This window comes from Agelaius tricolor, unplaced genomic scaffold (assembly GCF_023055355.1).
Source record: "Agelaius tricolor isolate 1412-34295 unplaced genomic scaffold, bAgeTri1.0.p SCAF_10, whole genome shotgun sequence".
Taxonomy (NCBI): domain Eukaryota; kingdom Metazoa; phylum Chordata; class Aves; order Passeriformes; family Icteridae; genus Agelaius; species Agelaius tricolor.
The window spans coordinates 35,947,119-35,960,561 of record NW_027269270.1 but is presented as its reverse complement, the minus strand read 5'-3'; the positions used below and the strand labels follow the sequence as shown (position 1 = coordinate 35,960,561).

The 13,443-nt window shown below is 50.1% G+C and overlaps 1 protein-coding gene across 3 annotated transcripts in view; it reads left to right on the top strand.

Annotated features, from left to right (window-relative positions):
• ACVR1 (activin A receptor type 1) overlaps positions 1-13,443 on the top strand; it is a 46,344-nt gene that overhangs the window by 15,686 nt on the left and 17,215 nt on the right. For all 3 annotated transcript variants that reach the window (XM_071435548.1, XM_071435547.1, XM_071435546.1), the window contains exons 2-4: positions 11,884-11,957; positions 12,488-12,754; positions 13,224-13,441. In XM_071435548.1, the coding sequence (XP_071291649.1) occupies positions 11,906-11,957; positions 12,488-12,754; positions 13,224-13,441 (537 nt within the window). In that variant the 5' untranslated portion in view covers positions 11,884-11,905. The remainder of the gene's footprint in view (positions 1-11,883; positions 11,958-12,487; positions 12,755-13,223; positions 13,442-13,443) is intronic.

Here is a 13,443-nt window from a genome sequence, read left to right as displayed (position 1 = left end):
TCCATTTATTGTGAGTTGCAGAGTGGTTTGGGCATGTGGATGCTGGATTTCTCCTGGAGGAGTCTAAGCTGCAAGCTCTGTTCCTGGTGTATGGTAAATGTGCTCTGTCCTGAAATGTGGGTGTCATGTTCTCAGCCTCTGCTGGGCAGCTTGGAGCCATATGTGGTAGCACCTTCCAGTGAGGGGACCCAGGTCAATCCACTCTGAAGTAAGAGTGCTGAAATGCATGTTAGGAGTACATGTGGTGGCCAGAAAAGGGATTTCCTGGATTAGTCCATAGGTTATATGTATAATAGTCTGTCCATTTTCTGTGTTATATTAAGTGCATGAATGTGTCTCTTTTCATACCTGTTTGTCCTGTCAGGCTTATTTCCAAAATGTATGAGCAGATTATTTTTAATTAATCACTGAAGTTCTGCTGACTTCCTCCTTAATCTTTGCTTTTTCCCCTCTTTCATTACGGAGTCTAGGCAGTAATAGTTTCTGGTCAGTGGCCCATCCCTGTCTTTCCCACCATGGCATAGAGTCCTTTGGGGCTTTCTGGCCTCAGAGAGCAGTTCTGGTGAGAATGCTCCCTTCACTTGCCTCAGTGCTGTAAAGCTGAAAGGGAATAGTGCTGACACTGACTCATTGAGGGACACAGGAGCTGAGCTGCTGCAGTCCTTCTGGTATATGAGGTCTTGGCTGTTTGCTGCTTACAGCCGGGATAATCTTGTCCTCATCAGTTTGTGTAAGTTACTGGGATGAGGGTGGGAGGGGCAGGGGGAGCTGGTGTGTGTTGGTGTAGCAGGGTAAGGGATCCTTGGAGCATGTACAGTGTTGGCCAGCTGGACATGCGTGCCAGGGTTGGAATGGTTTAACCCTTTTTGGCCTTGTTTTTGTCTCAGAAGTGGGAATACGTGCCTGGAGCTGGCTGGCTGACCAGCTGTGGTCGTGTGTGCATTACCTGATGTCCCAGAAATACCATCCTTGGAGATCCCACTGGACTGGGATGTGCAAGACATGTCAGAATAAAGGGCCTGTTGCATGTTTGGTGGAGGAAGATGCAGAAAGGGAATCTGGGTGTGGGAGACTGCTCTGCCTACCTTTGTGCTGCTCACATTCCTCACTTGGGCCCGCAGGCAGCAGTGGGGTGTCTTGCTCATGTGGTTCATGACTCAAGCCAAGCCCAGATGTTTTCATGCCTGGTCTGGCCTATTTTCTGTGAATAATTTTGGATGCCTCAGTCCATTTTATTGTGGTTTTCTTAGTGTCTAGTCCAGCTGAAGTTCAGATGGTTCCTGGCCTAACTGAATGCTCACAGGCAGACATGGCAGCGACTGCTTTCTCTCTGCAGCTGTGTTCCTGCTAACTTCAGAGCGCTCACAATTAGAGCTACGCTGGTAAGAACCTGGATAGAGTTTTGATGCTGCTTTGTGAGTGGAAAGCTTTAGAGCATGAAACCCAGAAGAGTCTGTCTTGTGGCCAGAAGATGAGTGAAAATGCTGAAGGTTTCTGTGAAGTCAGATCTGGCCTTGTTGACCAACCTGGCTTTCCATTTTCCACTGAGCCGTGAGTGGTAGGGACATGGAAACCTTTTTGTACTCACTGTTGGTCCTTTCCTTCAGCATTATCTGGCTGACAGGTTGGTGACAGTTACTATCCAGAGTATCCAAAATTTATTTCCTCATGCCTTTGACAGCGCTTCAGTGCTTTTTGATCCTTTGTAGGAACAGTTTGTATAGCAGGTTATTTGTGGGAAGTACATTTACTCCTTTAGCTTGAGTTTTCCTCTGAGGAAAATGACTTGATGTTGTTTGAAAAAGAGTGGAATGGTCTGTGTGTGAGCAAGAGCTGCCTTGTGTCCTATTCAGAGTGATCCCTTCCTCCATCACAGCCTATGGGTGAGGAGGGCTGGTGGCCCAAAGCATGTTTGGGTGCTTACTGTGTTCAGGAGCAGATGGTGAAGGTGGTCTTTGACTCTCTGTCCTCAGTGTGTCACATTTCCAGTCATGACTGGGTGCTCTGTGCAGAGATGTTGGACCTTGGAAATAGCCACTGGACATGTGCCATAAGCTCCCTGGAATGGTGAGTGTGGCCTTGTTCCCAGCTGCTGGTAGGTGTGGTGCTCGGGCAGTCTGTGCAGAGCTCCAAAGCCAGACTGGTCCTGAAGGAGAGCTCTTGCTTTCATTGTGCTTCACATCTGCAGCTGAGTGTGTGTGGGGTCAGCCGTGGGAATTTAGCTGTTAAACAGGGATGAGACTGGCTGCTGTTGGCTTCTGCAGCAATTAAACCAAAAGCCTGTATGAATCCATGGAATGGTTTTCAGAAGATCTGCGACTACAGTCAGGCTTGGCAAGGCCATGTGAGATGTATGAGTTTGACAGCATACAGCTCAATAGGTGGAAAGGGAATTCTTGAAACAGCTCTGGAAAGAAGAGTCAGAATTGTGTATAATTGTGACACATTTGGTGTTTGGAGAGGTGACCAGGTGCCTGATGGTTGGACTGAGGGGTGCACAGCAGGCAGGGATGGACATCAGCTGGGACAGTGATGGGGAGCTCCTGTACCGGGGGAACACAAGGGTTGGTTTGCCTGAGAGCTCAAAGGAGACACAGCTGTAACAGCAGCTGAGGAATGCCAGGACAAAGTGACTTGCAAAGTTCTCGAGCTGTTTTAGGCCTGAATGTTAGATGGATCAGTGTCCCAGGTGAGGCTGCCACAGGTAAGATGTGAGCGGAACAGAGACCTGTGGTGGAGGCTGTGGTGCCTCATGAAGCCTCAGGTGAGAAAGGGGGACAGCTTGCAGGATGCTTTGAGGGAGAGGATCGTGGTGGAGACAGACAACAGGGTACAGCTGAGAACTGCAGCACTGAGGGTAATGTTGCTGATGTGGGAGGAACAGAAATACCACTGGAAGGTTCAAGATGGAGAAAAGCCTGAGCTGGTCTTCACCTTACTGTCTTCAAGTCAGCTTTGGGTTACATTGCCCTTAATGGTGGGTGCCCCTCGCTGTTGTTGCTGGGTTTCATGAGGCTCTGTACACCCCTGCTGCTGGGAGTCCCATCTGCACAGGTGGGAGAGGGGAGGCTGAGGAGCACCGGGGCTGGAGCAGGACCTGCTTTGTTTGTGTGTTGGATTTAAGCACAGAATAATGTGGCTCTGGCCTGTCCAAGCAGGCAAGACCAAACTGTAGAACAGTACTGCTAAAATTCTGGGGTGGTCTAGTATAATCTCTGAAGATTTGACTTTCTTATGCAGCAGGGTGTTTCCTTCTTCTTGGGATTGCTAATTGCGTTCAGTTTTCTGGACTCCAGAGTAATGGTTAATGAGGTGCTCTGCTGAGAGGAAATGCTGTTTCATGACATGTGCCTATGGAGTGTCAGGAACTGCTGTTCTCAGTCCGATTGCTCTATAAATGTTGGTTAATTTTCTTTGGCTGGCTGAGGCTAGGAGCAGTTAAGCTGTAAGTGGGGTGCAGAATGAACACCTGACTTTGCCATGTCCCTTAACCTTTCCGACTTTGTAGCAGCCCATCACTCCTGAAGAATGCTGCTCTAATGCCAGTTTAATCCCTCAGCAGTGAGCTGGAGGTGTGAAGCCAGGCTCTCCTGTCCCTCCTCAGTACCCCTGCCATGTACTGTGTTCCTCTGCACCTCTCCTGCCCCTGCCCTGCTCAGGTTTATAGATTTATGTATATACACAAATAAAAATATGTATATGTTTATAATATTTCCAGCTTTGATGGTTCTATGTTAACTAGTGGCTGTGTTTGCTGAGTCATGCTACCATTGTATTATTCTGATAATGCAATGAAATGGATTAAAAAAAAAAAAGTTTTGGCTAATTGTTATTAAAATACCCCAAACTGTACTCAGGGTAGGGTGCTTGGGCTAAAGGGAAGAAGTAGAATATTCTCGTGGTGATGACCCTGTGAAAATAACTCTGGAGGTTCAGGTTTACCCAGGGTAAATCTGCGAGATCTCTCTGGGATTATTGATGTGCAAATGAGGGTCCTCACTGGAGTGAAATACCAACACAGCTGAGGGGGCACCTGGGGAGTGCTGTGGCCCAGGGAGCGCCTTCACCTCAGCCAGAGTTTGGCTCTGAATGATCTGGCCTGATAGCGTCAGGGACTGCGAAGAAAAAGCATTTGCACCTCTCTAGGCCCCTGCATGTGTGAAAACACCGAGACTGTAGGGAGATGCTGCTTAATTAATGCATTTGTAGGAACTAGACGACGTTGTTACCGTGCAGCAGGGTGTGCCCCAGTGAGGGATGGTCTCTAAAAGCTGTGCACATCATCAGACCCAGGCTTCTCTGCAACCTGGAATAAAGAAATGAGTTTTTAAAATTTGTGTAAAGAAAAACTGGGAGAACCAGGAAAAAAAACCACAGTCTCTTTTTTTTTTTAAAGGGAAAAAAATAGGACTTTTGTTGGTGATAACCAAGCCAAAGATTTGTTTTTGGAAATGTTTGTTTTGGTTGGCTGGAGTGTTCTGCAGAAACTCTGAACAGGCGAGCTGTGTAATATTTAACTAGTTACTGAAAAGCATTTGAAAATGATTAGCAGTCAGTGATCTCAGTGAGTTTCTCGCAGAGATTGCGGCGCAGCTCCGGGGCAGAGCGATGTTTATTTGGAGAGCAGGGGTGCTACGGGTTCCGGGGCTGGCGCTGGGCTCTCCCTGCGGGCTGGTGGCTTTGGGGACAGGAGCCTGTCCGGTGGCACTGGCTGTGCCCCTGCTGTGCCCGTGGGAGGGAGCCGAGTGCTGGTGCCCGCGCTCTGCTCCCCTGCCAGGACAGCCGCAGGAGCAGTGCGAGATGGGCAGCCCCGGAATGCCCGAGCTCCCTCATCACACAGGGCGCGGGTAACAGCTGGAACAGACACGCTGTTGCTGGCTGCACCAAAGCAGGCCGGGGCTCCCAGAGGCAGGCTTTGAGTAAGTCAAAAGGAAGCCACTGTTACTGGGTGCTTTTGGGTTTGTGTGGCTAATTTAATCTTTTTTTACCTAAACTATTCAGAAACAACTTTTACAGGCAATTACCAATAATCTCTCAGTTGAAAATGTTTGTGCTTTGGGACTTACGGCTGCTGGATAAATCCAGGTGTTCTGTTTGGACAGAGTTTGTATCTTCATTGGCAGTTTTATTGAGATGTGAGAGTGTGCTGTCCTTGGAAAGAGAACCATTCTAGGGGAAAGTGTGGCAGTCTGGCAGCAGGCTGTGCAGGGGTGCTCCCTTTGCCTCCTAAGCCCAAGGCCTCAGCACAGATAAGGTCACCAGACCCTGATGGGGATTTTCCTCACTTTGTGGGCATCTAGAGTGGCCTTGGCAGAGTGGTATTCAAAGTTGTCTATAGCTATGACTTGTGCCTAACAGGGAAAGTGTCCGAGGAACTTTGCAGCTGTGTAATGGAGCCTTTTTCCTGGTAGTTACAGAATGCTCCTCTGGTAGGAGCTGTCTGTGTGCCATGTAAGAGTACCTGTACAGCAAGGAAACATGTGTAGCATAATAAAATAACACCTTTGTTTGTATGTGAAATGTGTGAGAAGCCACAGTAATTCATGTGTATCTGAGCGTCTTGAGCAGATACCTGTGCACACCTCGTTCGTGTGAGGTGAAACTGAGCCTGAGCATTCCCCTGAGCAGCTCACGGGCCTGCAAAGCCCCCGTGTTCATTGTGTGCTGCCTCTTGCCCATGTGGAGCTGCACACCTCGCTGTGCAGGTGCTCCCAGCGGTGCTGTGAGCAGAGAGCCACAGCCAGGGACTTGGTGAGCGAGGGCTTTTAAGCGACGCTGCTGAACGCGGGCTCTGCAGGGGAAGGCTGTTCCACAGGGCAATGCTAATCCTTGCCAGTTGCCTCCCGGTGAATTTATTTACCCTGCAAGGCAGCAAACGATAGGGAAAGATACACATGTGTCTTCAAAGGCACTGGGAAGTTGCAGAGCAATTTAAAAGTGTCTGTGCTTGCTTCATTGTTTGAGTAAGCCTTCTGTCAGTGGGTTGCCCAAGACCCCTGTACTGATGCAATACCTACACACAGCCTAAGCTTTTACACTGGGGCAAGTGCCTTCTGCCTCCTGGAGCCACAGGGAGGTTCTGCTGCCCACGTGGAATCTCTGAATGGTTTGTGTTGGAAAAGCCCTCTAAGATCATGAAGTCAAATCATTCTTCCAGCAGTGCCAAGGCCACCGCTAACCCAATGTGCCACATCTGCACAACTTCTAAATCTCTCCTGGGATGGGGACTCCACTACCCTGGACAGTGCCAGGCAGCCTGTGCCAAGGCTGGACAACCCTTTCTGTGAGGGAATTTTCCCCAGTGTGCAGCCTGAGCCTCCACTGGTACAGCTTGATGCTGAATTCTCTTGTCCAGTCCCTGTTCCCTGGGAGCAGGCTGTTTTTATTTCTATATGGCACTCATGCTCTGCTACCTTTTCTTTTTCTTACAAGAACCAAGGGATTGGCTCTTTGTGAATGTGTCAGAGTTACTGACTGGGAGAAACTTCCAGGACACTTTACACTGTGTAGTTGCCTTTCGTGTAGTGTTTTCATTCTTACTCAGCAGTGCTGTGATTTTGCTTTGTACACGAGTACAGAAGAGCCAGTATCCCGTCCTTCACTCTTTCTGTATTGTGGTCACTTGAATCTTAGACATTTGGTCTTTCTGGGTGGCACTTTGACAGATTTTTGGAGCTGCAAAGCATGGAAGTGTCCCTTGTGCATTTGCAGGTGGGTACCAAATGGAGTTGGTGGCTGGTTTCCATCTTCTGAATTCTGGCAACCAGGTTTAGATCATAAGAAAGGGCTGCCCAAGGTTGTCGCTCTCTGATGCAAGGAATGCCTTTGTGGGGCTGCTTGGGGGCTGCACCTCCTTTGTGTGAGATTCAATTAAAGAGCAAGCTGTGAATTATTGCCTTTAAATGCACATTGCTCCTTCTGAAGACACAGCTGTGGATGAATTCAGCTCGTGTGTGTCTGTTGTGGATGGCACAAGTGTGATCCAGTATTATGGATGTTTTCTTTTGATAGGAATCTGGTGAGGTACATGCAAAATATGTACAGCCCTTGGGCTCTTGGCTGGGGGCCACTGGGACTGTCAGCGATATCTGGGTGCTTCTGATCTCATCTGGAAAGTCTGAGTGCTCTCATGTTCGTGTTCCCATGTCTGTGTCATATGGAGATGAAATGCAACCTGAAGTTCCTGCACTAGTGGCTCAGTGTCTGCTGTGGTCTGTGCTCAGCGCTGGCTCTGGGGACTAAAGGCCACTTCCCAGCAGCCAGTGCCTGCAGGGCTCCTTGTGGTGTTTCAGGTTGTCTGGACTGGTTCTTCTCTCCCCTCTGGCTTCTTGCAGCCGCTGTCCCGACAGTCCCAGTACAGAACTTCAGCACACATTGCTGTAAGGCCATACAGGAATGATTTGGCAGGACACAGTTTTCTTAGGAAGAAAGGAGAGAGCAATATTAGCTGTGAAGGTGGAACAAGCGTTGGGGTTTCAGGGTGGATTTTGCAGTGTTGGGACTTTATGACTAGAGAGCATAATGATTCTGTAGACTCTTACCTGAACCAGTTGTGTGTTATGTTGGGTGTCTTCACCAAGCATCTGATCCGCCTTGCCCTTGGCTTATTCTTCATTTGGGCTTCCAAAGCCAGTTTAAAGGACTTCTCCAGAATCCAAAGCTGGCCTTGGAGCAGATGCTGGCCTGCCCAGGAGCCAGGGTCCCTTCCTTGCCTGCACTGCATGGCAGGTTTGTTTGGAAATCTGGGAGCTGCCACTTTGAAAGAGACTTTTCTATCAATAGCAAGTTCTAGTTTTCCAATAATAATGTGCTTTTGCAGGAGGAGGTTAAACCCAAATGATCCACATTTCCCTGTGTGTGGCTGAGGCTCAGACACAGTGTCCTGCCTCCAGCTCTGCCTTGTGGTGTCCAGTACTGCTGCATCTGGAGCGTGGCATGGGATGCTGGGATCCCTGCATCCCTCTGTGGGTATGGGGTGGGGCACAGGGCACTGGGATCCCTGTGTGGGTATGGGGTGGGGCACAGGGCACTGGGATCCCTCTGTGTGGATGGAGTGTGGCACAGGGCACTGGGATCCCTGCATCCCTGTGTGGGTATGGAGTGTGGCACAGGGTACTGGGATCCCTGCATCCCTGTGTGGGTATGGAGCGTGGCACAGGGCACTGGGATCCCTCTGTGTGGATGGAGTGGGGCACAGGGCACTGGGGTCCCTGCATCCCTGTGTGGGTGTATGGAGTGGGGCACAGAGCACTGGGATCCCTGTGTGGGTGTATGGAGTGGGGCACAGGGCACTGGGGTCCCTGCATCCCTGTGTGGGTGTATGGAGTGGGGCACAGAGCACTGGGATCCCTGTGTGGGTGTATGGAGTGGGGCACAGGGCACTGGGGTCCCTGCATCCCTGTGTGGGTGTATGGAGTGGGGCACAGAGCACTGGGATCCCTGTGTGGGTGTATGGAGTGGGGCACAGGGCACTGGGATCCCTGCATCCCTGTGTGGGTATGGGGTGTGGCACAGGGCACTGGGATCCCTCTGTGGGTATGGAGTGTGGCACAGGGCACTGGGATCCCTCTGTGGGTATGGAGTGTGTCAGGGAGTGCTGGCAGCTCCATCCATGCCGCGCTGGGATGGCTGGATCCCTGCATCCCTCTGTGTGGGTATGGAGCGTGGCACAGGGCACTGGGATCCCTGTGTGGGTATGGGGTATGTCAGGGAGTGCTGGCAGCTCCATCCATGCCGCGCTGGGATGGCTGGATCCTTGCATCCCGAGCGCTGGGATCCCTGCCCATGTTCCCGATGCCCTCTAGTGGCTCTTGCTGCTGTGCTGCGGTTCTACAGGGCACGGCCTGAAGCTCCAATCAAATGGCAAAAGGAAAACACCTTTTGTGTGTTTTTGCTGGTTGCTTGTTAATTCCTCTTCATTTATCTGGGTTTAATCCCAACTCTTCCCTTGGGAAAAAAGTTCTTGTGAATTCAGGTACCAGATCGTAACTGGATATCTCATTGATCTTTAAATCTATAGCTATTTTCTGTGGGGATTTATTAAAGAATATTTTGTTCCTTACATTAAAATATATATTTTCTTTCTCTCTAAACAAGCAGTAACTGGAAGGGGTGTGCTTGCTGGTGCCACTAGAACCAGGCTTTGGTGCTTATGTACATCCATTAATTGCTTTGGGAGAGTAATTTTTTTTAAGCAGTGAGAACAAGATCTTTGAACTCATGCTCTCAAATAATTTTTAAGGGAAAATGAGTGTTTTGTAAAGGTCAGAGGCTCCCTCCCGGCTCCTTCCCTCCTCCAATCTCCCAGCACAGCTGACCCGGTGTGGCTGGGCTGTGCTGAGGGTTGTGAGCCAAAAGCCCGGAGTGTCCCGGGCTGCCCAGACGGGTGCAGCCCTTGGTTTGGTGGTGAGGACACAGGGTGGGTGTGTTACAGGCTGCTGCACATGTGCACAGCTCTTCTCAGCAAAGGCAGATGAGATATGCCTTGAGCTTTTTGGGAAAATGAACAGCTGGAAGAGCAGCTTCATAGAAGCAGGGTTTAAATGGAAGTATTGGGCTTTTTTTTTCTCCTTGGGAGGACCATGCGTGGTATGAATGCATAAAATCTCTTAAAATTCCAGTATGGTTTGTTTGCCTCTTTGGGGGCGTCGGTCTAATTGCCATCCTCATCCTCCCCCTGAGACATACAGGGCAGGGGCTTACGTGTACAAATATACTTGTGCATATTTGTTTCTTTGGTAATTCCAGTAAACTGGTTGAAAAGACACCAGGTAAGTCCGTGTAGCAGCAGAGTGTGTTTGGGTGTTTGGAGTGTGTTCCGGGTGTTTGGCCTGGTGCATGCTTCCCGTGGCTTCAGTCCCACACTGTGGCCAGCTCCCGGTCCGTGTGCTCAGCCTCCTTCCCTGGAGAGCAGAGCTGGGCTCCCCCTCGGCCAGCTCTGGCAGGAGAGGGGCTGGAGCGGCCAAGGGGGATGCCCTGGTGAGGAGGGTGGAGGCATGGGGCTCTCGGGGCCGCCCCGGGTGTGTCAGAGGCGGGGCAGCTCCCACCAGCACCAAACAACCCATGCTGGTTTTACCTGGGCCCGGGGCTGCAGCCCTGAGTTACCTGGGAGAGCTGTGCCCGAGAGCTGCCGGCGCTGCTGGCTAAGCTCTGGAGCTGCCCAGCAGTGCTGAACTCAGGGTTTGTGTTTTTAAAGCAGCTTTTCCTTGAGCTGGGTGTCGCTGCTGTCTGAAGGGCTCTCCAGGGGGACCTGTCCCCTGCTCCCATCCATGCAGCCCCTGGGGTGGCTTTGGCTCTTTGAGGTGCCCTGTGTGCAAAGGAGGAGGCAGGTGCCAGGAGCCGCCTCTGTCTGGGCTTGCTGAGCTGAGTGAGCGGGCACAGGGCCAGGGCTGCTCCAGGCTGTTCTGCCCGAGGCAGAGCAGGGATCCCGACACCAGCCTGCCTCGGGAGCAGGGCACTGACCCCTTTGAGCTGATCTGGAGCACTGGGCCGCTGATGGTTCCTTGGGAGAGCTCTCCTCTGCTTCAGACTGCCTCCATGGATTGCTCCTGCCCCTGCTCTTAGCCCTGTCTGATCGTGTTCAGCTCGAGTGTTGAGGGTCAGGTATCAGCAGGGGTTACGGGTGCCTGGCTGCATCAAGGACAAGGGGGGAGCTTCCTTGGGGAATGGGTCTTTGGAAGGGAGAGTGTTGTTCTGGGAGGTGAGGTGGTCAGCGCTGCCTGGGCCTTTCTGTGAAGGTGAAAACTGGGTACTTGGGTCAGAAATCTCTGATAATTTTAACTGATGACAAATCAATTACTGGAAATAAATACAGAAGTAATGGCTTGGCTTTCATCACTGAGCACTTAAGAAGTGCTGATGATTTGAAAAGGCACAACAGAAGAGATCTGAAAGGAAAATGGCAGTATCAGATTTATTTTCAATTTTCATCTGCTTCAATTAGAATTCAATCTGAAAAATGAAGACAAATACCTGCACATAAGGAGCATTTTGTTCCATGTGACTAGGCCAGAGAGTCCCTGCAGGAGCCAACCAGCACAGGACAGACAAACCATTCTGAGTCACCAGCCAGGTCTGTTGGGCTAAACCCTAAGAAACTGCAGAAGAGTTTCTTTTCAGAAGCCTTGTTTCGCAGTAAAAAGTGGAGTAAAGAGTGGTCTGTATTTTCTTGTGAAGACCAAGTATCCTGGCAAAGATTGGAAATACAAAGGCAAATTCACTCCTTTATTTCCTGTTTTAGAGGGAGCATGTGCCTCTGCTTTATGCTGGAATCAGCCAGGACTGTTGCACGAGGTGTAGTTACCTGTCTTCAGCAGCAGGGAAATGGACTTGAGCCATTGAAAGGAAAATCCTGGGAGAGGCAACTTAAACTGGGAAATTGCTCTTCAGAGAGCAGCATCTTCCTTAAATACATCTCAGTCTTTTTCCATTGCCATCCAGCAATGGTTTTTGCTGGTTAATAGAAGTTATTCTGAGTGGAGATCTTCTCTGTTTCCCTTCAAAGCCCAGATAATACAGTTTTACAGACCACCTTCTCAGTTTAACAATAATTTAACTTTCTAGGAACTGGTTCAAAGAATATATGATCTGTATTGCATGCCTGCTTGATACTGGAGAGTTCATATTTCCCTATTACAAGCTTCTGTACCTGCATGGTAGTTGCATGTGATGTCTCTGTGAATCTAAAAAGACGTTGCAGTAAATGCATGAATTTTATAAGTGAAGGAAATTATTTAGGAAACAAGAGTTAAAAAGGAGTCCAATCAACGTTGGGTTGTGTTTTGTGTAAGGAACTGATGAAAGGCTAAACACTGCTTTTGGGGTGGCTGCACTTTTAGACAGCAGTGGAAGCATTCAGAACTCTCTTGTCTCTCCTTTCTGCAGCTCCAGGGTGGTTGATGGAGTTATGATTCTCCCTGTACTGATGGTGATGGCGTTCCCATCTCCGAGCTGGCAAGGTGAGTGTTGTGTGGGGTCAGAATTTCCAGTGTGGTGTTTGGTAACTCTTCCATGGTTGCTCCAGTGAGCCGTTGGCTTTGCAAAGTGACTTCTGTAACTGGTTTACACTGCTGTGTGCACGTGGAGCTTTTGTGACATGCAGTGTGTTTAAGGTTTGCTTCAGGAAAAGGAAATACTATTTCCACTGCCATGGAAAGGAAGGAATGGTTCATTTGCAGATCTCTTGGTTGTTCTCTTCATAAGCAGCCTTTGGAAAACATTGAGTAAAGGCTTTCTGGGAGTCACTTGGTTTTCTCAGTTTTATATTTTAATTTACTCGAGAGAGATCTCTGTGTCTGCTGTGGCATATCTTTGTCATGCTGAAATAGCTGAATTAGAATCATTACCTCCTACTTAGTGGTTCTTCAGCACTACCTGAAAACAATATCACTTCCCTTAAGCAGATTTTATTGTCTTATGATTTCGTTACCTCTAACTGAAGCTATTAAGAGCAGGATGATGTTTTTTCCTGGGCTCTTCCCTTTTGCAGATGATGAACGGAAGCTCAAGATGGTCCCCTACGAATGTGTGTGTGAAGGCATCTCCTGTGGGAACGGGGATCGGTGCCAAGGCCAGCGCTGCTTCGCTTCCCTGAGCATTAATGACGGGGCCAAGGTCTACCAGAAGGGCTGCTTCCAGGTCTATGAGCAAAGGAAAATGACCTGCAAAACACCCCCGTCCCCCAACCAGGCCGTGGAGTGCTGCCAGGGGCACCTGTGCAACATGAACATCACTGCCCAGCTGCCCTCTTCCAAAGGTGAGAGCTGAATTCTGCAGGCGTGCATGCTGACACACGAGGGGGGTTGGCTTTGATCTGCCCTGCTGGGAGAGAGATGGCTCCAGTGCTGGCTGAAGGAGGGCACAGGGTGCCTTTGTGCCCTGCTCCCCACCCTGGGGCCTGCAGCCACCACTCCTGATGCCCACGGGTGGACTGGTCCGTGTGGTGGGGCAGTGAGGGGGTGGCACTGTGGGGTTGGGGTCAGGATGGAGGCACTGCCTGTGAGAAGTGGCTCGGTGCAGGTGGGGGCTGTGCTGTTCCCAGGCAGTGCATCCTCCATGCAGATGTGCTCACACCTGGCTGTGGCACAGCCTCTCTGTCACACTGGGTGGGCACCAGGGTCAGGGTTGGTGCCAGTCCTAATGGGTTTAAAGACTTTCTCTGGGAATCTGCAAAATTTTTTTTTCTCTCTTTTCACGCTTTGTCCCTTCCCCCCTTTTTTTCCAAGGGCAAACCTTTCAAGGAGAGGCTGCAGGTTACAGCATGGAAACACTAATCATCGTTATCCTGGCTCCTGTGGTAGTGTTGATAGTTTTTTCTGCAGTTGCTGTGCTGATCATACGGAGAATACAGAAGAACCACATGGAGAGGCTCAATTCTAGGGATGCAGAGTATGGCACAATCGAGGGCCTCATTGCCTCGAACGTGGGGGACAGCACGCTGGCAGT